The sequence below is a fragment of the Pagrus major genome, chromosome 3, assembly GCF_040436345.1.
Source record: "Pagrus major chromosome 3, Pma_NU_1.0".
Lineage (NCBI taxonomy): Eukaryota > Metazoa > Chordata > Actinopteri > Spariformes > Sparidae > Pagrus > Pagrus major.
In genome coordinates, this window is record NC_133217.1 from 2,061,829 (window position 1) to 2,089,244 (window position 27,416).

Below are 27,416 nucleotides of genomic sequence, written 5' to 3' on the forward strand. Positions count from 1 at the left end.
ATAATCTCATGAAAGTTGCTGATTTGATGAAATCTTTATTCATTTCAAATCTTAAAAGTATCAACAAAGGATGAAATGAAGCAAAAGAAATAGAGACAGTGTTGCAGACTGAGAGCAGTATGAGAGTAAAACCAGCAGCAGAGTCCCAGTGAGTCAGGTCAGGACTGGGAACACTGGTCTCTCCTCAGTGTCTCTGAGACTGGAGTCTGGGAGCCCTGGGTGGCCTCACAGGTCACAGAGCCCACCTTCCTCCACTGGTCTGCAGGGAGCCTCAGGGTGCTGCTCCAGCTGTAGCGGCCGTCCTTCTCCAGCACCCCGGGGCTCCTGCTCTCCTCCCAGCTGCTGCTGCTGCTGCTGCTGCTGTCCACCTTCCAGGACAGACTCCAGTCTGAGGGGAAGCCCTTGTTGGCCAGACACATGAGCGTGGCCGTACCCTGCTGCAGCTCCTCACTGGAGGGGGGCAGCACCGTCAGGGTGGGATGGACATCACCTAGGAGACACCAATCAGCTTAGAGGACAGGGACCACACAGCTGTCAATCAACCAGCAGACACTCGGATACCTTCACTGTGTGAGAGTTGATTTAGTCCTTTAAGGAGTTTCTGTCAGATGGTTTTTCTGCTCCACCAGTCACTCACTCACACATTGTTTCACTTCCCTTTAAGAAGCCTCTCATGCATATCAGCACAGAGAGACTCATCAAACAGAATAAGCTGAAATATATCAAACTATACTGGAAATAAAAGAGATCAAACTTTCTCATCACAATCAGCCAAAATCTGAACTATATGTGACTTTAAAATATTTAGTGGACACATACACAAATACAGAAAATCAACCGACTGCAATCAAATGTTGGACAAGAGGAGCGTTTTGAACACTGCTATCATTGAGGTGAAAAACGATATCTCCTCTTGCAAAACATTTGTAAAACAGGTTTACAGTTTTATCTTTTCTACACTTCAGGCTGTTTAAATGTCACTTTGACAGGAATGTGTAAAGAAATGTTTAGTAAAGCTGCTCTGAGTTAGCCTCCATGATAAAGGAGGAGGATTAAAACATGAATACTAAAAGTGTTGGAATTAAAACAAGATATATTTATCTGCCTTAAACATCCAAAACATGACATTAAAAGTTACTTCACAGTATATTATTTAATATTAGTGCAGAAACTTACTTCCAACATTCAGTCTGGTTCCTCCACCAAAAGTCCACCACAGTGATACAAACTCATTGAGCCGCCGTACAAAAACCTCTGACTGTAGAGAGACACGGCTCTCTGACTTTGACACACTGAACTAAACCTACAAGCCCTCAAGATGCAACTTTACTATTAAAGTTGGAAATAATGATTTATCTACTGTCTTAATATTTTATATTTATTGCAATACGTTTTTGAATTCATATTTCTGTAGCAAACTTTGTCTCTTAGTGACAAATATTTGTGCAAAAATTAAACATTAACATGAAAAAGTGAATATTTTCCTTGTAATATGAAGAAAAGAAGAGACAATAGCTCCTGAAATAATAAAAACATTGAAACATTTGACTTACTTCCAATATTCAGTCTGGTTCCTCCACCGAACGTGTACCACAGTGATACAAACTCATTGAGCCGCCGTACAAAAACCTCTGACTGTAGAGAGACACGGCTCTCTGACTTTGACACAAACAAACTCAACAAAATTAGTCTCTGAATATTATCAGCTGATATGAAAAGTGACGATAACACAGAGCCACAGATTTACACAATGTATGTTTTTATTTGATATATGTTCATTTTTAATGAAACTTAATTTACTCTTCATTTAATTTAAACAAGACAGACGACATTGTGAAACACATTTTTCAAGACACATGAAGCCAAACTTGAATAAAATTGACATTGAAAATATCCTAATCAATACTTTAAGTGATTGATCCATTGATAAACAGCATGATGAGAGTAATCCAAGTCCCTGTTGGAGTCAGTCAGAGCATTTCCATAGAGAGCCACTTTGCATCAGCAGCACCATGCTCCAGTGCTCTGGGAGAGTTTATAGTCCTGAGAGTTGAACACTGGATGACTGACAGCTGTCCTTCATGACAACAGAAGACACAGAAATCCTCCTCATCAAAAACATGACTTTGATCTGCGTCCTCATCTGGACTCTCCTCTGCTGCTGCTTCACAGGTAAAGTCCAGAGAATCAAACTCCTCTCCTCTATGAACATCCGTCCCTCTGAAATGAAGCCGACAAAACCATGATGCTGCTTTATGTTTTTGTCTCTGTGTCCTCAGAGTCCAGAGGTCAGGTCACAGTGACTCAGCCTGGAGCAGTGAGCTCTGCTCTGGGAGGCTCCGTCACCATCAACTGTAGGACCAGTCAGAACGTTTATAATAATAATGAATTAGCCTGGTACCAACAGAGAGATGGAGAAACTCCTAAACTTCTCATTTACTGGGCTAGCACTCGAGAATCAGGGATTCCAGGTCGTTTTACAGGCAGTGGATCAAACTCTGACTTCACTCTGACCATCAGTGGAGTTCAGGCTGAAGATGCAGCAGTTTACTACTGTCAGAGTTTTCACTACATCAACAGTCAGTATGTGTTCACACAGTGAAAAACTGTCGTACAAAAACCTCCCTCAGTCAGACTGAACAGAAACTGAACTGACTGCTGCAGCTGGAAGATACTGCAGAGACTGATACACTTCACTGAGGACACACACACACACACACACACACACACATGATAACCAGTTCACATTCAAATAAATACAGCCAATAGTTGTTGGAATAGTATAAAATCATAAAACTAGGTCTCTCACAGACACAAAAACAACATATTTCATCATGACTTTCATTGTAGACACAGACAGTTTCTGATCTGTCTAGAAACTTATTTAGTGACAAAACTGTGCTGAACTCTTTAAACTCTTGTCAGGCTGAAACATTAATGTCAACAATGTTCCTATCCAAACCTTTAATGATAAATTAAGTTGTTTACAGGATAGCAATGGTTACAGCTAAAACTTAGAAACACTTAAAGTCAAACATTTTAATATTTCTAATATTTTAAAGCATCATAAACCTGATTTGAAGTAACACACTGACAACATCAGATCATGTAAAGCTTGAAATACACTTCTGCAGCACAGCAGGTGACTCACAGTTCTTTGTAACCTGCACAACAGTTGAATGACAGTTGTGTTTATTATTGTCAAATGAAAAAGACACAAAGCAGCTGTGATTACTTTCTCTGACATTTACTTTATTAAACAAATCAGTAAAAAGTGAAGCTGAAGAGAGAGAGAGAGTTTTATCCATCAACACTTTCTCTTATTGATCTACCTGCTTCAGGATACCACAGCTAAAAACTGTCAGGCTGCACTGACACAACTATCAGATCCCACCTGTATTACATATTCTCATCATTTTTCATGATTATCTAACATTACAAAATGCTCAAAAGAACTGTGAGGATATAAATGACCTACTGTTTTAAATTAAGACATCACCACATGACAGGAGGTATTCTTGTAATATGTGTGAAGATCACTGAGTTGATCAGTTGGTCTTTATTATTTTAACATTCAGAGAATATCAGCTTTACTGCAAGCTACACAAATTACACTTTCAAACTGTGATGAATCTGGAGACAGAGAAGGAGATATCACTTTATGCAGATGATAGTCTGATATTTATTTCTGATGCTGCATTATTATTTTATTTAGATTTTTTTAAGTTGGAAATTAAAAGTAATTTCCAGGAACAAATTGATCTTCTTAAAGACAAGATCATGGTAATAACAGGTGACTTTGTGATTCATCACAAAAAAAAAATTCTAAGCATGTGATTCGTCACAAATAATAATAGGAATACATGAAACTGGAGAGACTGTAGGATGTCTTAAAATGTCTGAAAACCATTAAAAAGTCATCTGGGAAAAATGGATTTAGTTCTGATGTGACTGTGCATTAATCTGACAAATGTTCCTCATATATCATATGTGTGGAAAAAGAAGGTCAAAGACATGTCACATTTATAATAAAGGTAATGAAATCTTTATTGTCGTAAAATGTTGAAACAGAAGCAAGAACACATTAATGTTGAAACATATTGAGAGAAAGAGAGAACAGAGAGAGAGCTGAGAGCAGTATGAGAGTAAAACCAGCAGCAGAGTCCCAGTGAGTCAGGTCAGGACTGGGAACACTGGTCTCTCCTCAGTGTCTCTGAGACTGGAGTCTGGGAGCCCTGGGTGGCCTCACAGGTCACAGAGCCCACCTTCCTCCACTGGTCTGCAGGGAGCCTCAGGGTGCTGCTCCAGCTGTAGCGGTCGTCCTTCTCCAGCACCCCGGGGCTCCTGCTCTCCTCCCAGCTGCTGCTGCTTCTGCTGCTGCTGCTGCTGCTGCTGCTGCCGTCCACCTTCCAGGACAGACTCCAGTCTGAGGGGAAGCCCTTGTTGGCCAGACACATGAGCGTGGCCTTCCCCTGCTGCAGCTCCTCACCGGAGGGGGGCAGCACCGTCAGGATGGGGACGACTCCATCCACTGCAGAGAGAGAGAGATTAATAAAGTTCATATGAGCTCAACTAAACTCCATCCTGTTGGCTGCAGCAGAGGAGCTTCTAGTTCTGTTGGTCTTCCTCAGATTGGATGAAACTGATCTGAAATGTTTCACTTCCCTCTCTGAGCTCAGTAACCATGGCAACAGACAGGCATCACTGCCGAACCATGACGACAGACAGGTTTCAGTACTAAAGGTAAAAAGTTCAAACTGGCACGCTGTAAATCTAGTGCATACTTTATAATTAATAAAGTTAAAATTCAGAGGTTCATGGTGAAACACACGATGAAGATTGTGACACTTTTAGTGTTTTAACTCTCTGAAATATTTCTTGTCTCGAGCCAAAACCTCATAAATGATCAAATGTGTTTGTTCTCTTCATGTAAGCAGAAATCATCACTGAACAGTCAGGCTTCATTACTGAAACATTCAAATTCATTCTGTTAATAACTCGACTACTTTTTAAAACAGTTTGTCTGGGAGAAACATGGTGTAATACACATTAAACACTGAACCAAATGTTATTGACAGAATTCTTGAGTCAGAATATTTAAACTGAACCTTTTCAAAGTATTTTCTTCATACAGAGTAATGTTGAGTCATTTTCTACTAAAAATTGATCAGAATGTTGAAAAGGAAAGAAAGTTTGAGAGGAGTGGATTTCAGTCTAGTTAATGACACTGTGAAGCCTCAAGAAATATTCTAAATATATTACATTTCAAATATCAGGTCAAGTATTGCTATAGGGTCTACAGCCATGAAGTTCACATAGAAAATATACAAAATCTGTGTTAAAGGAGTCAAATGTACTGACAGTTAACATTCAGTCTGGTTCCTCCACCGAACGTGTACCACAGTGATACAAATTCATTGAGCCGCCGTACAAAAACCTCTGACTGTAGAGAGACACGGCTCTCTGACTTTGACACAAACAAACTCAACAAACATGTTCCCAGTTTATGTTATAGTGGCTGATTATAATGGTTTAAGTGTTAAACACAGACTCTAAATGTATGAATATGTATTTAAACTTTTTATTGTGGAATGTCAAACTTACAAACAAAATTCATTTGTCTTTCAAACTAATTGAAATAAAACATTTCAAAATGAGAGCTTTTTAATAACTCCTGCTAATTGTACCTAATTATCAGAAACACGTGTTCATTGTAGATTATGATTTAAAAAAACAAACAATTTCCAATAATTGTGTCAACAATGATGTTGAGTTGTGTGGCAGTTAATTACAAGGATTTCACAAAATACTCTGAAGAAAAGTTGATCATCAACCTCAAACCAAAGACACATACAGATGAGCTCTGACACATTCCTAATCAATACTCTGATACAGTGATTGATCCATTGATAAACAGCATGATGAGAGTAATCCAAGTCCCTGTTGGAGTCAGTCAGAGCATTTCCATAGAGAGCCACTTTGCATCAGCAGCACCATGCTCCAGTGCTCTGGGAGAGTTTATAGTCCTGAGAGTTGAACACTGGATGACTGACAGCTGTCCTTCATGACAACAGAAGACACAGAAATCCTCCTCATCAAAAACATGACTTTGATCTGCATCCTCATCTGGACTCTCCTCTGCTGCTGCTTCACAGGTAAAGTCCAGAGAATCAAACTCCTCTCCTCTATGAACATCCGTCCCTCTGAAATGAAGCCGACAAAACCATGACGCTGCTTTATGTTTTTGTCTCTGTGTCCTCAGAGTCCAGAGGTCAGGTCACAGTGACTCAGCCTGGAGCAGTGAGCTCTGCTCTGGGAGGCTCCGTCACCATCAACTGTCGGACCAGTCAGAACGTTTATGTTGCTGGCAGCTCCCACTGTTTAGCCTGGTACCAACAGAGAGATGGAGAACCTCCTAAACTTCTCATTTACTATGCTAGCACTCGAGAATCAGGGATTCCAGGTCGTTTTACAGGCAGTGGATCAAACTCTGCCTTCACTCTGACCATCAGTGGAGTTCAGGCTGAAGATGCAGCAGTTTACTACTGTCAGAGTCTTCACTATCCCAACAGTCAGTGGGTGTTCACACAGTGAAAAACCGTCGTACAAAAACCTCCCTCAGTCAGACTGAACAGAAACTGAAGTGACTGCTGCAGCTGGAAGCTACTGCAGAGACTGATACACTTCACTGAGGACACACACACACACACAAACACACACACACACACAAACACACATACAATTTACACTCATTATCAACCAAATGTGTGCACACCTCAAATCACATTTCAGATACGTTCAATCAGTAGAGACAGGTGAATTAAGTAAAGATAATAGGTTATTACAGACTGGAGATTAAATAGATTAACAGATGATATGTGCTGATTAAGTCTTGACAAAAAGTCTTTGGTACATCAACTCTTTAGGGAGATTTTGTAATAAAGGGACATCTGCCCTGAGCAGCAGCAGATAATTCCTCCCCAAAATAAGAGGGCCAGGCATCCCAAAAAACATAGGAACTATTTCACCCAAGCGGCTCACTAACCAAGCAGGAATGAAACAAGCCGTGAATACTTGAAAAAAAGTGCCACAATCGGCTATGAGATGAAACATAGTAGAAAGCATGACACCAAAAACTTTAAAATGCTTAACTAATAGGTTTTAGCCAGCAATAGTGAATGGTCAGGAGTGACCTGACTAGCTTCACCATCAATGGCTAGAGGAGAGAAATTCCCTGCTTGAGATTTTAAGACTTTAACTATTAATATATAATGGTCAACTGTGACCTGAATATCTTAACCAGCATTAGCTTGAGGACAACAATGCCCTGCTTGGCATTTAAAGGCCTCAGACAGCAATGGCAAATGGTCAGCAATGACTTGAATAGCAATAAATTGAAGAATATGATTCTTCTAATTAACATATTGTGGGTCTGGATTAGTCGTCTAAGTTTAGACCTATTTCATGTAGTATAACTGATTATAGAAGTGCATATTTTTACATGCATCACAATGTACAAGAACTTACAAAGTAAAGGGGAGTACATTGAAAACAATAGGTTTCATTTTACAAATGACCAAAATTCCTGATTGTGCAGAGGAATTTGGAAATACTGGCCCATCTTTAAAAGCCTGTTACCCGTCTAGCTGAGGGAAATCATAGACCGGCCGCCTTTTTAGAATTTACATGAAAAGACTTCTCCTGGCACAGGTAGACACTGGTACAATAAAGACAATGTTTCAGTTTGGAAAAGTGCCTTGGAAACTCTGAACCCAGAAGAAATGACGGATTGATGTAAACATGAAGGGATTATGATAGATACTGTGGTACCAACCCTAACCCATCGTTTATTCTCGGATGTATCAGACAAAGCTCATGGGGAGGATCCAGGTAGACATAACTGAAGCATTTCCATAGAGAGCCACTTTGCATCAGCAGCACCATGCTCCAGTGCTCTGGGAGAGTTTATAGTCCTGAGAGTTGAACACTGGATGACTGACAGCTGTCCTTCATGACAACAGAAGACACAGAAATCCTCCTCATCAAAAACATGACTTTGATCTGCGTCCTCATCTGGACTCTCCTCTGCTGCTGCTTCACAGGTAAAGTCCAGAGAATCAAACTCCTCTCCTCTATGAACATCCGTCCCTCTGAAATGAAGCCGACAAAACCATGACGCTGCTTTCTGTTTTTGTCTCTGTGTCCTCAGAGTCCAGAGGTCAGGTCACAGTGACTCAGCCTGGAGCAGTGAGCTCTGCTCTGGGAGGCTCCGTCACCATCGACTGTAGGACCAGTCAGGATATTCATGTTTGGAGCAGCTACCACCTTTTAGCCTGGTACCAACAGAGAGATGGAGAAACTCCTAATCGTCTCATTTACAGGGCTAGCACTCGAGCATCAGGGATTCCAGGTCGTTTTACAGGCAGTGGATCAAACTCTGCCTTCACTCTGATCATCAGTGGAGTTCAGGCTGAAGATGCAGCAGTTTACTACTGTCAGAGTCAACATCACATCAACAGTCAGTATTCGTTCACACAGTGAAAAACCGTCGTACAAAAACCTCCCTCAGTCAGACTGAACAGAAACTGAACTGACTGCTGCAGCTGGAAGCTACTGCAGAGACTGATACACTTCACTGAGGCCACACACACACACACACACACACACACACACACACACACACACACACAGACACACACTCACACACTATTATAGATAGATAGATAGATAGATAGATAGATAGATAGATAACTTTATTAATCCCCAAGGGGAAATTAGGTTACCATAGCAGCTGTTACATTCAAGTACAAATACAGTCAAAATACAAGGGCAATATAGAAACAAGAAGAAGCAATAAAGTACTATATACAATACAATGCTTAGGTAGTTGTAGAGTAAAATAAAATACTGAGGTATTGAGGATTAAGGTGGAATATAAGGTGCAAGAGAATCAGGCGCAGTTTTATTTACAGTAATAATAATTTAAGATTATTTGAGTGTTTTGGAGTAAGTGTTGTAAAGTCTGATGGTACCAGGTAGGAATGATTTCCTGTGCCATTCCTTTTAGCAGCGGGGTTGAAGGAGTCAGTTGCTGAAGCTGCTCTTATGCTTGTCCAGAGTTTTGTGGAGGGGGTGAGAGGCATTGTCCATGATAACCAGCAGTTTTGCCAGCATCCTGTCCTCCACCACCTCCTCCAGGGTGACAAGCTTAGAGCCAACAACAGATCCTGCCTTCTTTAAGAGCTTGTTCAGTCTGTTGGCATTCTTCGTCTTGATGCCCGCACCCCAGGACACCACAGCGAAGAAGATGGTGCTCGCAACAACAGACTGACCAAATATCTGGAGCATCCGGTTGCAGACATTAAAGGACCTGAGCCTCCTCAGGAAGTAAAGGCAACTCAGGCCCTTTTTGTAGACTGCCTCCGTGTTTGTAGACCACTCCAGTTTATTGTCCAGCACCACACCCAGATATATGTATGAGGTTAGGATGGAGATGGTGAACCTGATATTTGAGCAGTAGTGCAGGAAATGGTTTGGCAACAGCAACAACACGATATGATGTGGACAGCTACAGTTCAAACTTCAGCTCAGTCCAAATTAAGAGCACAGGAGATAAGATATTTTATACGGCACTGAATCCTAACGCAAGTTAGTAATTAAGATGTTCCTGACCTCTTTGAATTTGAATTTGTTTCTCTGAATACCACCCATCTGTAAGTTTATTCTTGGATGTATGAGACAAAACTCATGGGGAGGGTCCAGGTTGACATAACTGGAGCATTTCCATAGAGAGCCACTTTGCATCAGCAGCACCATGCTCCAGTGCTCTGGGAGAGTTTATAGTCCTGAGAGTTGAACACTGGATGACTGACAGCTGTCCTTCATGACAACAGAAGACACAGAAATCCTCCTCATCAAAAACATGACTTTGATCTGCGTCCTCATCTGGACTCTCCTCTGCTGCTGCTTCACAGGTAAAGTCCAGAGAATCAAACTCCTCTCCTCTATGAACATCCGTCCCTCTGAAATGAAGCTGACAAAACCATGACGCTGCTTTATGTTTTTGTCTCTGTGTCCTCAGAGTCCAGAGGTCAGGTCACAGTGACTCAGCCTGGAGCAGTGAGCTCTGCTCTGGGAGGCTCCGTCACCATCAACTGTCGGACCAGTCAGAACGTTCATGCTGGGATCTATTTAGCCTGGTACCAACAGAGAGATGGAGAAACTCCTAAACTTCTCATTTACACTGCTAGCACTCGAGCATCAGGGATTCCAGGTCGTTTTACAGGCAGTGGATCAAACTCTGCCTTCACTCTGACCATCAGTGGAGTTCAGGCTGAAGATGCAGCAATTTACTACTGTCAGAGTCTTCACAGCATCAACAGTCAGTGGGTCTTCACACAGTGAAAAACCGTCGTACAAAAACCTTCCTCAATCAGACTGAACAGAAACTGAACTGACTGCTGCAGCTGGAAGTTAATGCAGAGACTGATACACTTCACTGAGGACACACACACACACACACACACACACACACACACACACACACACACAATAACCATACCACATTCATATAAATACAGCCAAGAGTTGTTGGACAAGCATTAGGTCATAAAAATAGGTCTATCACAGACACAAATAACTACATATTTCATCATTAGTTTCATTGTAGACAGTTTCTGACCTGTCTAGAAACTCATTTAGGGAGAAAACTATGCTGAACTTTTAAAACTTTTTTCAGACTGAAACATTGATGTCAAGAATGTTCCGATCCAAATCTTTTATGATAAATTCAGTTTTTTACAGGAAATATTTGGTTACAGCTAAACTAAGATATAAATATTTTAAAGCATCATGAACCTGATTTGAAGTAACACATTGAGAACATCAGATCATGTAAAGCTTGAAATACACTTCTGCAGCACAGCAGGTGACTGACAGTTCTTTGTAACCTGCACAACATTTGAATGACAGTTGTGTTTATTATTGTCAAATGAAAAAGACACAAAGCAGCTGTGATAACTTTCTCTGACATTCCCTTTATTAAACAAATCAGTAAAAAGTGAAGCTGAAGAGAGAGAGAGAGTTTTATCCATCAACACTTTCTGTTATTGATCTACCTGTTTCAGGATACCACAGATAAACACTGTCAGGCTGCACTGACACAACTATCAGATCTCACCTGCATTACATATGCTCACCATTTTTCATGATTATCCAACATTACAAAATGCTGCTCAGAAGAACTGTGAGGATATAAATGATCTACTGTTTTAAATGAAGACATCACCACATGACAGGAGTTATTCCTGTCATAATACGCGTGATCATCACTGAGTTGATCAATTGGTCTTTATTGTTTTAACATTCAGAGAATATCAGCTTTACTGCAAGCTACACAAATTACACTTTCAAACTGTGATGAATCTGGAGAGAGAGATGGAGTTGTCACTTTATGCGGATGATACACTGATTTTTATTTCTGATGCTGAATTATTATTCTTTTAATTAGATTTTTTAAGTCAGAAATTGAAAATAATATCCTGGAACAAATTGATCTTCTTAAAGGCAAGATGATAGTAACAACAGGTGACTTTTTGATTCACCACAAAAAAAAATTGTATTGTTACCAAAATTATTGAGAACAGATTAAACTGAAAAGACTGCCCGATAAAGTCAACAGTCTTACAACCATTAAAAAGTAATCAGGGAAACATTTATTTGGTTCTGATGTGATTGTGTGCATTAATCAGACAAATGTTCCTCATATATCATATGTGTGTAAAAAGAAGGTCAAAGACATGTCACATTTATAATAAAGGTAATGAAATCTTTATTGTTGTAAAATGTTGAAACAGAAGCAAGAACACATTAATGTTGAAACATGTTGAGAGAAAGAGAGAACAGAGAGAGAGCTGAGAGCAGTATGAGAGTAAAACCAGCAGCAGAGTCCCAGTGAGTCAGGTCAGGACTGGGAACACTGGTCTCTCCTCAGTGTCTCTGAGACTGGAGTCTGGGAGCCCTGGGTGGCCTCACAGGTCACAGAGCCCACCTTGCTCCACTGGTCTGCAGGGAGCCTCAGGGTGCTGCTCCAGCTGTAGCGGCCGTCCTTCTCCAGCACCCCGGGGCTCCTGCTCTCCTCCCAGCTGCTGCTGCTGCTGCTGCTGCTGCTGCTGCCGTCCACCTTCCAGGACAGACTCCAGTCTGAGGGGAAGCCCTTGTTGGCCAGACACATGAGCGTGGCCGTCCCCTGCTGCAGCTCCTCACTGGAGGGGGGCAGCACCGTCAGGGTGGGATGGACATCACCTAGGAGACACCAATCAGCTTAGAGGACAGGGACCACACAGCTGTCAATCAACCAGCAGACACTCGGACACCTTCACTGTGTGAGAGTGGATTTAGTCCTTGAAGGAGTTTCTGTCAGATGGTTTTTCTGCTCCACCAGTCACTCACTCACACATTGTTTCACTTCCCTTTAAGAAGCCTCTCATGCATATCAGCACAGAGAGAATCATCAAACAGAATGAGCTGAAATATATCAAACTACACTGGAAATAAAAGATCAAACTTTCTCATCACAATCAGCCAAAACCTGAACTATATGTGACTTTAAAATATTTAGTGGACACATACACAAATACAGAAAATCAACCGACTGCAATCAAATGTTGGACAAGAGGAGCGTTTTGAACACTGCTATCATTGAGGTGAAAGATTATGTCTCCTCTTGCAAAACATTTGTAAAACAGGTTCGCAGTTTTATCTTTTCTACACTTCAGGCTGTTTAAATGTCACTTTGACAGGAATGTGTAAAGAAATGTTTAGTAAAGCTGCTCTGAGTTAGCCTCCATGATAAAGGAGGAGGATTAAAACATGAATACTAAAAGTGTTGGAATTAAAACAAGATATATTTATCTGCCTCAAACACCCGAAACATGACATTAAAAATGACTTCACAGTATATTATTTAATATTTGTGCAGAAACTTACTTCCAACATTCAGTCTGGTTCCTCCACCAAAAGTCCACCACAGTGATACAAACTCATTGAGCCGCCGTACAAAAACCTCTGACTGTAGAGAGACACGGCTCTCTGACTTTGACACACTGAACTAAACCTACAAGCCCTCAAGATGCAACTTTACTATTAAAGTTGGAAATAATGATTTATCTACTGTCTTAATATTTTATATCTACTGGAATAAGTTTTTTAATTCACATTTCTGAAGCAAACTTTGTCTGTTACTGACAAACATTTTTGCAAAAATTAAACATTAATATGAAAAACTGACTATTTTCCTTGTAATATGAAGAAAAAAGAAAAAATTGCTCCTGAAACAACAAAAACAATAAAACATTTGACTTACTTCCAACATCCAGTCTGGTTCCTCCACCGAACGTGTACCACAGTGATACAAACTCATTGAGCCGCCGTACAAAAACCTCTGACTGTAGAGAGACACGGCTCTCTGACTTTGACACAAACAAACTCAACAAAATTAGTCTCTGATTGTAAAATATTATCAGCTGATATGAAAAGTGACGATTACACAGAGCCACAGATTTACACAATGTATGTTTTTATTTGATATATGTTAATTTTTAATGAAACTTAATTTACTCTTCATTTCATTTAAACAAGACAGACGACATTGTGAAAGACATTTTTCAACAAACATGAAGCCAAACTCGTATAAAATTGACATTGAAAATATCCTAATCAATACTTTAAGTGATTGATCCATTGATAAACAGCATGATGAGAGTAATCCAAGTCCCTGTTGGAGTCAGTCAGAGCATTTCCATAGAGAGCCACTTTGCATCAGCAGCACCATGCTCCAGTGCTCTGGGAGAGTTTATAGTCCTGAGAGTTGAACACTGGATGACTGACAGCTGTCCTTCATGACAACAGAAGACACAGAAATCCTCCTCATCAAAAACATGACTTTGATCTGCGTCCTCATCTGGACTCTCCTCTGCTGCTGCTTCACAGGTAAAGTCCAGAGAATCAAACTCCTCTCCTCTATGAACATCCGTCCCTCTGAAACGAAGCCGACAAAACCATGACACTGCTTTATGTTTTTGTCTCTGTGTCCTCAGAGTCCAGAGGTCAGTACACAGTGACTCAGCCTGGAGCAGTGAGCTCTGCTCTGGGAGGCTCCGTCACCATCAACTGTCGGACCAGTCAGAACGTTTATACTTGGAGCAGCAACCATGAGTTAGCCTGGTACCAACAGAGAGATGGAGAAACTCCTAAACTTCTCATTTACTTGGCTAGCACTCGGCAATCAGGGATTCCAGATCGTTTTACAGGCAGTGGATCAAACTCTGACTTCACTCTGACCATCAGTGGAGTTCAGGCTGAAGATGCAGCAGTTTACTACTGTCAGAGTTTTCACTATCCCAACAGTCAGTGGGTGTTCACACAGTGAAAAACCGTCGTACAAAAACCTCCCTCAGTCAGACTGAACAGAAACTGAACTGACTGCTGCAGCTGGAAGCTACTGCAGAGACTGATACACTTCACTGAAGACACACACACACACACACACACACACACACTATTATAGATAGATATATAGATAGATAGATAGATAGATAGATAGATAGATAGATAACTTTATTAATCCCCAAGGGGAAATTAGGTTACCATAGCAGCTGTTACATTCAAGTACAAATACAGTCAAAATACAAGGGCAATATAGAAACAAGAAGAAGCAATGAAGTACTATATACAATAAAATGCTTAGGTAGTTATAGAGTAAAATAAAATACTGAGGTATTGAGGAGTAAAGTGTAATATAAGGTGCAAGAGAATAAGGTGCAGTTTTATTTACAGTAATAATAATTTTACTACAGTAATAATAAGTTAAGATTATTTGTGTGTTTTGGAGTAAGTGTTGTAAAGTCTAATGGTACCAGGTAGGAATGACTTCCTGTGCTGTTCCTTTTAGCAGCAGGGTTGAAGGAGTCAGTTGCTGAAGCTGCTCTTAAGCTTGTCCAGAGTTTTGTGGAGGGGGTGAGAGGCATTGTCCATGATAGCCAGCAGTTTTGCCAGCATCCTGTCCTCCACCACCTCCTCCAGGATGACAAGCTTAGAGCCAACAACAGACCGTGCCTTCTTAATGAGCTTGTTCAGTCTGTTGACATTCTTCGTCTTGATGCCCGCACCCCAGGACACCACAGCGAAGAAGATGGTGCTCGCAGCAGCGGACTGATCAAATATCTGGAGCATCCGGTTGCAGACATTAAAGGAGCTGAGCCTCCTCAGGAAGTAAAGCCAGCTCAAGCCCTTTTTGTAGACTGCCTCCGTGTTTGTAGACCACTCCAGTTTATTGTCCAGCACCACACCCAGATATATGTATGAGATTAGGATGGAGATGGTGAACCTGATATTTGAACAGTAGTGCAGGAAATGGTTTGACAACAGCAACAACATGATATGATGTGGACAGCTACAGTTCAAACTTCAGCTCAGTCCAAATAAAGAGCACAGGAGATAAGATATTTTATATGGCACTGAATTCTAACGCAAGTCAGTAATTAAGATGGTCCTGACCTCTTTGAATTTGAATTTGTTTCTCTGAATACCACCCATCTGTAAGTTTATTCTTGGATGTATCAGACAAACTCATGGGGAGGGTCCAGGTTGACAAAACTGAAGCATTTCCATAGAGAGCCACTTTGCATCAGCAGCACCATGCTCCAGTGCTCTGGGAGAGTTTATAGTCCTGAGAGTTGAACACTGGATGACTGACAGCTGTCCTTCATGACAACAGAAGACACAGAAATCCTCCTCATCAAAAACATGACTTTGATATGCGTCCTCATCTGGACTCTCCTCTGCTGCTGCTTCACAGGTAAAGTCCAGAGAATCAAACTCCTCTCCTCTATGAACATCCGTCCCTCTGAAATGAAGCCGACAAAACCATGACGCTGCTTTATGTTTTTGTCTCTGTGTCCTCAGAGTCCAGAGGTCAGGTCACAGTGACTCAGCCTGGAGCAGTGAGCTCTGCTCTGGGAGGCTCCGTCACCATCAACTGTCGGACCAGTCAGAATGTTCATACTTGGAGCAGCAACCATGAGTTAGCCTGGTACCAACAGAGAGATGGAGAAACTCCTAAACTCCTCATTTACCTCGCTAACAGAAGAGCATCAGGGATTCCAGGTCGTTTTACAGGCAGTGGATCAAACTCTGCCTTCACTCTGACCATCAGTGGAGTTCAGGCTGAAGATGCAGCAGTTTACTACTGTCAGAGTTATCACTACATCAACAGTCAGAGGGTGTTCACACAGTGAAAAACTGTCGTACAAAAACCTCCCTCAGTAAGACTGAACAGAAACTGAACTGACTGCTGCAGCTGGAAGCTACTGCAGAGACTGATACACTTCACTGAGGACACAACCATGCACACACACACACACACACACACACACACACACAATTATCACTTACACTCATCAATCTAACGTGTGCATACCTCAAATCACATTTTAGATACTTTCAATCAGAAGAGACAAGTGAATTTAGTAAATATAAATACATAATATATGTTTTAGCCAGCAATAGTGAATGGTCAGGAGTGACTTGAATAACATCACCATCAATGGCTAGAGGAGGGAAATGCTCTGCTTGAGATATAAAGACTTTAACTATTAATAGATAACGATCAGCTGTGACCTAAATATCTTAGCCAGCAATAGTTCGAGGACAACAATTCCCTGCTTGAGATTTGAAGGCCTCAGACAGCAATGGCAAATGGTCAGCAATGACTTGAATAGCAATAAATTGAAGAATATGATACATTCTAATCAACATATTGTAGGTCTGGATTAGTCGTCCAATTTTAGACCTACTTCATGTAGAATAACTGATATAGAAGTGCAGATTTTTACATGCATCATGATGTAAGAGAACTTACCAAGCAAAGGGGATTAGATTGAAAACAATGGGTTTCATGTTACATATGACAAAATATCCTTACTGTACAGACCAATATAGAAATACTGGCCCATCTCTAAAAGCCTGTTACCTGTCTAGCTGAGGTAAATCAATAACCAGCTGCTATTATATAATTACAGCAATTTTCCTCATCCCTTGAGTTGAGGTAAAGAATGACAAGCTTTCCACAAATAGTTCCTTGTTACAAGTACACTAGATGAGGAAAATCAAGACCGGCCGCTATTTTAGTATTGACAGGAAAAGAGTTCTCCTGGCACAGGTAGACACTGGTACAATAAAGACAATGTTTCAGTTTGGAAAAGCACCTTGGAAACTCTGAACCCAGAAGAAATGACGGGTTGATGTGAACATGAAGGGATTAGGATGGAGACTGTGAAGCTGATATTTGAGCAGTAGTGCAGGAAATGGTTTGACAACAGCAACAACATGATATGATGTGGACAGCTACAGTTCAAACTTCAGCTCAGTCCAAACTGAGAGCACAGGAAATAAGATATTTTATATGGCACGGAATCCTAACGCAAGTTAGTAATTAGTTCCTGAACTTTTTGAATTTGTTTCTCTGAATACCACCCACCTGTAAGTTTATTCTTGGATGTATCAGACAAAACTCATGGGGAGGGTCCAGGTTGACATAACTGAAGCATTTCCATAGAGAGCCACTTTGCATCAGCAGCACCATGCTCCAGTGCTCTGGGAGAGTTTATAGTCCTGAGAGTTGAACACTGGATGACTGACAGCTGTCCTTCATGACAACAGAAGACACAGAAATCCTCCTCATCAAAAACATGACTTTGATCTGCGTCCTCATCTGGACTCTCCTCTGCTGCTGCTTCACAGGTAAAGTCCAGAGAATCAAACTCCTCTCCTCTATGAACATCGGTCCCTCTGAAATGAAGCCGACAAAACCATGACGCTGCTTTATGTTTTTGTCTCTGTGTCCTCAGAGTCCAGAGGTCAGTACACAGTGACTCAGCCTGGAGCAGTGAGCTCTGCTCTGGGAGGCTCCGTCACCATCAACTGTCGGACCAATCAGGATGTTTATGTTTATGGCAGCTCCCACTATTTAGCCTGGTACCAACAGAGAGATGGAGAAACTCCTAAACGTCTCATTTACGCTGCTAGCACTCGAGAATCAGGGATTCCAGGTCGTTTTACAGGCAGTGGATCAAACTCTGCCTTCACTCTGACCATCAGTGGAGTTCAGGCTGAAGATGCAGCAGTTTACTACTGTCAGAGTTATCATGATATCAACAGTCAAGCTGTGTTCACACAGTGAAAAACCGTCGTACAAAAACCTCCCTCAGTCAGACTGAACAGAAACTGAACTGACTGCTGCAGCTGGAAGCTACTGCAGAGACTGATACACTTCACTGAGGACACACACACACACACATACACATACACACACACACACACACACACACACACACACACACACACACACACACACATCCAGGTCACATTATAATTCCACCTTCATGTCTCATTTGCTTAAATACTCCAGAGGGGCCAACCTGGGACAGCTAATGACAAAAGTCTTAGTCATGATCTTTGACCTCAGCTTCATTCTGGATTGCAGCCATTTCAACTATATGCAGTTAATCAAACCACTCAAGTGTAAATTACATCATCATTATGAATAAAACACACAAAATGAGTCAGATTTAAAATGGGCAGCATATAACATTTGGTGTTTAAGGTCCTCTGGAGTGGACAGATGTACTTTCAGTCAGAAAATGTACAAAAAATATGTTGTTACAATCTGAATACATTTAATTCTGACACCTGGTGTTTAGGATTCAACATTTATTACAGATGTACTCGGTGCATCTCCTCTTGTCTCTGCTACGTTGACTTTGAGATGCCATTAGTGAAAATAAAACACATAGCAAGTCCTACACGCTGGGACTGCTGCACCCTGTCTTTAAACAGTATTTTTAAAGCATTTCTAATCAAATCTGAAATACATACAATTTGCATTTTAGTCACACGTTTAATGTTCAACAAACCTCAACACACTACGTTTTTAATGGGCTTGTGTTCATAGAAAAGCTCATCACTTGTTTTGTATGTTAAAATGACACTGCTGATAATGATACGATGATGATATAATATGCTGATAATATCCTTCAAATTCAATAAATTCTCTTCAGACTTTATAGTTTATAGGATTCATTTGACTTTCTGGACACTTGTAAAACCATGTGAGTGTTTCAACCAATGGGACACTTCATACATGAGACACATACAGTTTATCTGTCAAACACACAACATGACAACAAGTGATTTGATGAATTAGTCTTTATTGTGTTGAAATCATCTGAATGACAACGAGCAACAAAACTTTGGGAATGAAACATGTGATTAGAGAGTGAGTGAGGGAACTAAAGAGGTAGAAGAAAGAAAAAAGACAGAGAGAGAGAGACAGTGTTACAGAATGAGAGCAGTATGAGAGTAAAACCAGCAGCAGAGTCCCAGTGAGTCAGGTCAGGACTGGGAACACTGGTCTCTCCTCAGTGTCTCTGAGACTGGAGTCTGGGAGCCCTGGGTGGCCTCACAGGTCACAGAGCCCACCTTCCTCCACTGGTCTGCAGGGAGCCTCAGGGTGCTGCTCCAGCTGTAGCGGCCGTCCTTCTCCAGCACCCCGGGGCTCCTGCTCTCCTCCCAGCTGCTGCTGCTGCTGCTGCTGCTGCCGTCCACCTTCCAGGACAGACTCCAGTCTGAGGGGAAGCCCTTGTTGGCCAGACACATGAGCGTGGCCGCCCCCTGCTGCAGCTCCTCACTGGAGGGGGGCAGCACCGTCAGGGTGGGATGGACATCACCTAGGAGACACCAATCAGCTTAGAGGACAGGGACCACACAGCTGTCAATCAACCAGCAGACACTCGGACAGCTTCACTGTGTGAGAGTTGATTTAGTCCCTTAAGGAGTTTCTGTCAGATGGTTTTTCTGCTCCACCAGTCACTCACTCACACATTGTTTCACTTCCCTTTAAGAAGCCTCTCATGCATATCAGCACAGAGAGAATCATCAAACAGAATGAGCTGAAATATATCAAACTACACTGGAAATAAAAGAGATCAAACTTTCTCATCACAATCAGCCAAAACCTGAACTATATGTGACTTTAAAATATTTAGTGGACACATACACAAATACAGAAAATCAACCGACTGCAATCAAATGTTGGACAAGAGGAGCGTTTTGAACACTGCTATCATTGAGGTGAAAAATTATATCTCCTCTTGCAAAACATTTGTAAAACAGGTTCACAGTTTTATCTTTTCTACACTTCAGGCTGTTTAAATGTCACTTTGACAGGAATGTGTAAAGAAATGTTTAGTAAAGCTGCTCTGAGTTAGCCTCCATGATAAAGGAGGAGGATTAAAACATGAATACTAAAAGTGTTGGAATTAAAACAAGATATATTTATCTGCCTCAAACATCCAAAACATGACATTAAAAATGACTTCACAGTATATTATTAAAAATGTGTGCAGAAACTTACTTCCAACATTCAGTCTGGTTCCTCCACCAAAAGTCCACCACAGTGAAACAAACTCATTGAGCCGCCGTACAAAAACCTCTGACTGTAGAGAGACACGGCTCTCTGACTTTGACACACTGAACTAAACCTACAAGCCCTCAAGATGCAACTTTACTATTAAAGTTGGAAAGAATGATTTATCTACTGTCTTAATATTTTATATCTACTGCAATAAGTTTCTTAATTCATATTTCTGAAGCAAACGTTGTCTCTTACTGACAAATATTTGTGCAAAAATTAAATATTAATATGAAAAACTGAATATTTTCCTTGTAATATGAAGAAATAAAGAAAAAAAATCGCTCCTGAAACAACAAAAACAATAAAACATTTGACTTACTTCCAATATTCAGTCTGGTTCCTCCACCGAACGTGTACCACAGTGATACAAACTCATTGAGCCGCCGTACAAAAACCTCTGACTGTAGAGAGACACGGCTCTCTGACTTTGACACAAACAAACTCAACAAAATTAGTCTCTGATTGTAAAATATTATCAGCTGATATGAAAAGTGACGATAACACAGAGCCACAGATTTACACAATGTATGTTTTTATTTGATATATGTTCATTTTTAATGAAACTTAATTTACTCTTCATTTCATTTAAACAAGACAGACGACATTGTGAAACACATTTTTCAACAAACATGAAGCCAAACTCGAATAAAACTGATACTGAAAATATCCTAATCAATACTTTGAGTGATTGATCCATTGATAAACAGCATGATGAGAGTAATCCAAGTCCCTGTTGGAGTCAGTCAGAGCATTTCCATAGAGAGCCACTTTGCATCAGCAGCACCATGCTCCAGTGCTCTGGGAGAGTTTATAGTCCTGAGAGTTGAACACTGGATGACTGACAGCTGTCCTTCATGACAACAGAAGACACAGAAATCCTCCTCATCAAAAACATGACTTTGATCTGCGTCCTCATCTGGACTCTCCTCTGCTGCTGCTTCACAGGTAAAGTCCAGAGAATCAAACTCCTCTCCTCTATGAACATCCGTCCCTCTGAAATGAAGCCGACAAAACCATGACGCTGCTTTATGTTTTTGTCTCTGTGTCCTCAGAGTCCAGAGGTCAGTACACAGTGACTCAGCCTGGAGCAGTGAGCTCTGCTCTGGGAGGCTCCGTCACCATCAACTGTCGGACCAGTCAGGATGTTTATTATAGTAGTACTTACAGCTCCCACCAATTAGCCTGGTACCAACAGAGAGATGGAGAAACTTCTCAACTCCTCATTTACGGGGCTAGCACTCGAGAATCAGGGATTCCAGGTCGTTTTACAGGCAGTGGATCAAACTCTGCCTTCACTCTGACCATCAGTGGAGTTCAGGCTGAAGATGCAGCAGTTTACTACTGTCAGAGTTTTCATGTCAGCAGTCAGTGGGTGTTCACACAGTGAAAAACCGTCGTACAAAAACCTCCCTCAGTCAGACTGAACAGAAACTGAACTGACTGCTGCAGCTGGAAGCTACTGCAGAGACTGATACACTTCACTGAGGACACACACACACACACACACACACACACACACACACACACACACACACACACACACACACAAACACAAACACACAAACACACACATACAGTTTACACTCATTATCAACCAAATGTGTGCATACCTCAAATCACATTTCAGATATTTTCAATCAGTAGAGACAGGTGAATCAAGTAAAGATAATAGGTTATTACAGACTGAAGATTGAACAGATTAACAGATGATATGTGCTGATGAAGTCTTGACAAAAAGTCTTTGGTGCATCAACTCTGCAGGGAGATTTTGTAATAAAGGGACATCTGCCCTGAGCAGCAACAGATATTTTTCCCAAAATAAGAGGGCCAGGCATCCCAAAAAACACAGGCACTTTTTCACCCAAGCGGTTCACTCACCAAGCAGGAATGAAACAAGCCATGAATATTTGAACAGAAATGCCACAATCTGCTATGAGATGAAACATAGTAGAAAGCTTGACACCAAAAACTTTAAAATGCTTAACTAATAGGTTTTAGCCAGCAATAGTGAATAGTCAGGAGTGACCTGAATAACTTCAACATCAATGGCTAGAGGAGAGAAATGCCCTCCTTGACAGTTGAAGGCCTTAGACAGCAATGGTAAATGGTCAGCAATGACTTTAATAGCAATATATTTCACAATATGATACATTCTAATCAACCTATTGTGAGTCTGGATTAGTCGTCCAATTTTAGACCTACTTCATGTAGTATAACTGATTATAGAAGAGCAGATTTTGACATGCATCATGGTGTACAATAACTTGCCAAGCAAAGGGGAGTACATTGAAAACAATAGGTTTCATTTTACAAATGACCAAAATTCCTTATTGTACAGATGAATTTAGAAATACTGGCCCATCTCTAAAAACCTGAACTCTTTGAATTTTAATTTGTTTCTCTGAATACCACCCATCTGTAAGTTTAATCTTGGATGTACGAGACAAAACTCATGGGGAGGGTCCAGGTTGACATAACTGAAGCATTTCCATAGAGAGCCACTTTGCATCAGCAGCACCATGCTCCAGTGCTCTGGGAGAGTTTATAGTCCTGAGAGTTGAACACTGGATGACTGACAGCTGTCCTTCATGACAACAGAAGACACATAAATCCTCCTCATCAAAAACATGACTTTGATCTGCGTCCTCATCTGGACTCTCCTCTGCTGCTGCTTCACAGGTAAAGTCCAGAGAATCAAACTCCTCTCCTCTATGAACATCCGTCCCTCTGAAATGAAGCCGACAAAACCATGACGCTGCTTTATGTTTTTGTCTCTGTGTCCTCAGAGTCCAGAGGTCAGGTCACAGTGACTCAGCCTGGAGCAGTGAGCTCTGCTCTGGGAGGCTCCGTGACCATCAACTGTCGGACCAGTCAGGATGTTTATGTTTGGAACAGCTACCACCAATTAGCCTGGTACCAACAGAGAGATGGAGAAACTCCTAAACGTCTCATTTACTCTGCTAGCACTCGAGAATCAGGGATTCCAGGTCGTTTTACAGGCAGTGGATCAAACTCTGCCTTCACTCTGATCATCAGTGGAGTTCAGGCTGAAGATGCAGCAGTTTACTACTGTCAGAGTTATCACTGGATCAACAGTCAGGGGGTGTTCACACAGTGAAAAACCGTCGTACAAAAACCTCCCTCAGTCAAACTGAACAGAAACTGAACTGACTGTTGCAGCTGGAAGCTACTGCAGAGACTGATACACTTCACTGAGGACACACACACACACACACACACACACACACACACACACACACACACATACACACACACACACACACACATCCAGGTCACATTATAATTCCACGTTCATGTCTCATTTGCTAAATACTCCAGAGGGGCCAACCTGGGACAGCTAATGACAAAAGTCTTGGTCATGATCTTTGACCTCAGCTTCATTCTGGATTGCAGCCATTTCAACTATATGCAATTAATCAAACCACTCAAGTGTAAATGACATCATCATTATGAATAAAACACACACAATGAGTCATATTTAAAATGGGCAGCATATAACATTTGGTGTTTAAGGTCCTCTGGAGTGGACAGATGTACTTTCAGTCAGAAAATGTACAAAAAATATGTTGTTACAATCTGAATACATTTAATTCTGACACCTGGAGTTTAGGATTTAACATTTATTAGAGATGTACTCGGTGCATCTCCTCTTGTCTCTGCTACATTGACTTTAAGATGCCATTAGTGAAAATAAAACACATAGCAAGTCCTACACACTGGGACTACTGTACCCTGTCTTTAAACAGTATTTTTAAAGCTTTTCTAATCAAATCTGAAATACATACAATTTGCATTTTAGTCACACGTTTAATGTTCAACAAACCTCAACACACTATGTTTTTAATGGGCTTGTGTTCATAGAAAAGCTCATCACTTGTAATGTAAGTTAAAATGACACTGCTGATAATGATATGATGATGATATAATATGCTGATAATATCCTTGAAATTCAATAAATTCTCTTCAGACTTTATAGTTTATAGGATGCATTTGACTTTCTGGACACTTGTAAAACCATGTGAGTGTTTCAACCAATGGGACACTTCATACATGAGACACATACAGTTTATCTGTCAAACACACAACATGACAACAAGTGATTTGATGAATTAGTCTTTATTGTGTTGAAATAATCTGAATGACAACAAGCAACAAAACTTTGTGAATGAAACATGTGATTAGAGAGTGAGTGAGGGAACTAAAGAGGTAGAAGAAAGAAAAAAGACAGAGAGAGAGAGACAGTGTTGCAGACTGAGAGCAGTATGAGAGTAAAACCAGCAGCAGAGTCCCAGTGAGTCAGGTCAGGACTGGGAACACTGGTCTCTCCTCAGTGTCTCTGAGACTGGAGTCTGGGAGCCCTGGGTGGCCTCACAGGTCACAGAGCCCACCTTCCTCCACTGGTCTGCAGGGAGCCTCAGGGTGCTGCTCCAGCTGTAGCGGCCGTCCTTCTCCAGCACCCCGGGGCTCCTGCTTTCCTCCCAGCGGCTGCTTCTGCTGTTGCCGTCCACCTTCCAGGACAGACTCCAGTCTGAGGGGAAGCCCTTGTTGGCCAGACACATGAGCGTGGCCGTCCCCTGCTGCAGCTCCTCACCGGAGGGGGGCAGCACCGTCAGGGTGGGATGGACATCACCTAGGAGACACCAATCAGCTTAGAGGACAGGGACCACACAGCTGTCAATCAACCAGCAGACACTCGGACACCTTCGCTGTGTGAGAGTTGATTTAGTCCTTTAAGGAGTTTCTGTCAGATGGTTTTTCTGCTCCACCAGTCACTCACTCACACATTGTTTCACTTCCCTTTAAGAAGCCTCTCATGCATATCAGCACAGAGAGAATCATCAAACAGAACGAGCTGAAATATATCAAACTACACTGGAAATAAAAGAGATCAAACTTTCTCATCACAATCAGCCAAAACCTGAACTATGTGTGACTTTAAAATATTTAGTGGACACATACACAAATACAGAAAATTAACCGACTGCAATCAAATGTTGGACAAGAGGAGCGTTTTGAACACTGCTATCATTGAGGTGAAAAATGATATCTCCTCTTGCAAAACATTTGAAAAACAGGTTCACAGTTTTATCTTTTCTACACTTCAGGCTGTTTAAATGTCACTTTGACAGGAATGTGTAAAGAAATGTTTAGTAAAGCTGCTCTGAGTTAGCCTCCATGATAAAGGAGGAGGATTAAAACATGAATACTAAAAGTGTTGGAATTAAAACAAGATATATTTATCTGCCTCAAACATCCAAAACATGACATTAAAAATGACTTCACAGTATATTATTTAATATTTGTGCAGAAACTTACTTCCAACATTCAGTCTGGTTCCTCCACCAAAAGTCCACCACAGTGATACAAACTCATTGAGCCGCCGTACAAAAACCTCTGACTGTAGAGAGACACGGCTCTCTGACTTTGACACACTGAACTAAACCTACAAGCCCTCAAGATGCAACTTTACTATTAAAGTTGGAAATAATGATTTATCTACTGTCTTAATATTTTATATCTACTGCAATAAGTTTCTGAATTCATATTTCTGAAGCAAACTTTGTCTCTTACAAAAATTAAACATTAATATGAAAAACTGACTATTTTCCTTGTAATATTAAGAAAAAAAGAAAAAAATCGCTCCTGAAACAACAAAAACAATAAAACATTTGACTTACTTCCAACATTCAGTCTGGTTCCTCCACCGAACGTGTACCACAGTGATACAAACTCATTGAGCCGCCGTACAAAAACCTCTGACTGTAGAGAGACACGGCTCTCTGACTTTGACACAAACAAACTCAACAAAATTAGTCTCTGATTGTAAAATATTATCAGCTGATATGAAAAGTGACGATAACACAGAGCCACAGATTTACACAATGTATGTTTTTATTGGATATGTTTATTTTTAATGAAAATTAATTTACTCTTCATTTAATTTAAACAAGACAAACAACATTGTGAAACACATTTTTCAACAAACATGAAGCCAAACTCGAATAAAATTGACATTGAAAATATCCTAATCAATACTTTAAGTGATTGATCGATTGATAAACAGCATGATGAGAGTAATCCAAGTCCCTGTTGGAGTCAGTCAGAGCATTTCCATAGAGAGCCACTTTGCATCAGCAGCACCATGCTCCAGTGCTCTGGGAGAGTTTATAGTCCTGAGAGTTGAACACTGGATGACTGACAGCTGTCCTTCATGACAACAGAAGACACAGAAATCCTCCTCATCAAAAACATGACTTTGATCTGCGTCCTCATCTGGACTCTCCTCTGCTGCTGCTTCACAGGTAAAGTCCAGAGAATCAAACTCCTCTCCTCTATGAACATCCGTCCCTCTGAAATGAAGCCGACAAAACCATGACGCTGCTTTATGTTTTTGTCTCTGTGTCCTCAGAGTCCAGAGGTCAGTACACAGTGACTCAGCCTGGAGCAGTGAGCTCTGCTCTGGGAGGCTCCGTCACCATCAACTGTCGGACCAGTCAGAGCGTTCATGCTGGGAGCTGGTTAGCCTGGTACCAACAGAGAGATGGAGAAACTCCTAAACTTCTCATTTACGGGGCTAGCACTCGAGCATCAGGGATTCCAGGTCGTTTTACAGGCAGTGGATCAAACTCTGCCTTCACTCTGACCATCAGTGGAGTTCAGGCTGAAGATGCAGCAGTTTACTACTGTCAGAGTTTTCACTATCCCAACAGTCAGCGTGTGTTCACACAGTGAAAAACCGTCGTACAAAAACCTCCCTCAGTCAGACTGAACAGAAACTGAACTGACTGCTGCAGCTGGAAGCTACTGCAGAGACTGATACACTTCACTGAGGACACACACACAAACACACTGTACACACACACAC

At 41.2% G+C, this 27,416-nt stretch overlaps 5 gene segments (V, D, J or C); 1 reads left to right on the forward strand and 4 right to left on the reverse strand.

Moving 5' to 3' along the window:
- Window positions 1-27,416, forward strand: part of LOC140994109 (Ig kappa chain V region 3547-like) — a 75,508-nt gene that overhangs the window by 14,913 nt on the left and 33,179 nt on the right.
- LOC140994068 (Ig kappa-b4 chain C region-like) lies at window positions 20-7,844 on the reverse strand. The segment is given in 4 exon segments: window positions 20-490; window positions 1,554-1,659; window positions 4,407-4,531; window positions 7,841-7,844. Coding segments are annotated over 4 exon segments (567 nt in total).
- Window positions 11,813-15,231, reverse strand: LOC140994069 (Ig kappa-b4 chain C region-like). The segment is given in 3 exon segments: window positions 11,813-12,303; window positions 13,364-13,469; window positions 15,115-15,231. Coding segments are annotated over 3 exon segments (564 nt in total).
- LOC140994070 (Ig kappa-b4 chain C region-like) lies at window positions 19,316-23,948 on the reverse strand. The segment is given in 3 exon segments: window positions 19,316-19,784; window positions 20,850-20,955; window positions 23,922-23,948. Coding segments are annotated over 3 exon segments (468 nt in total).
- Window positions 24,649-26,238, reverse strand: LOC140994071 (Ig kappa-b4 chain C region-like). The segment is given in 3 exon segments: window positions 24,649-25,181; window positions 25,868-25,988; window positions 26,230-26,238. Coding segments are annotated over 3 exon segments (459 nt in total).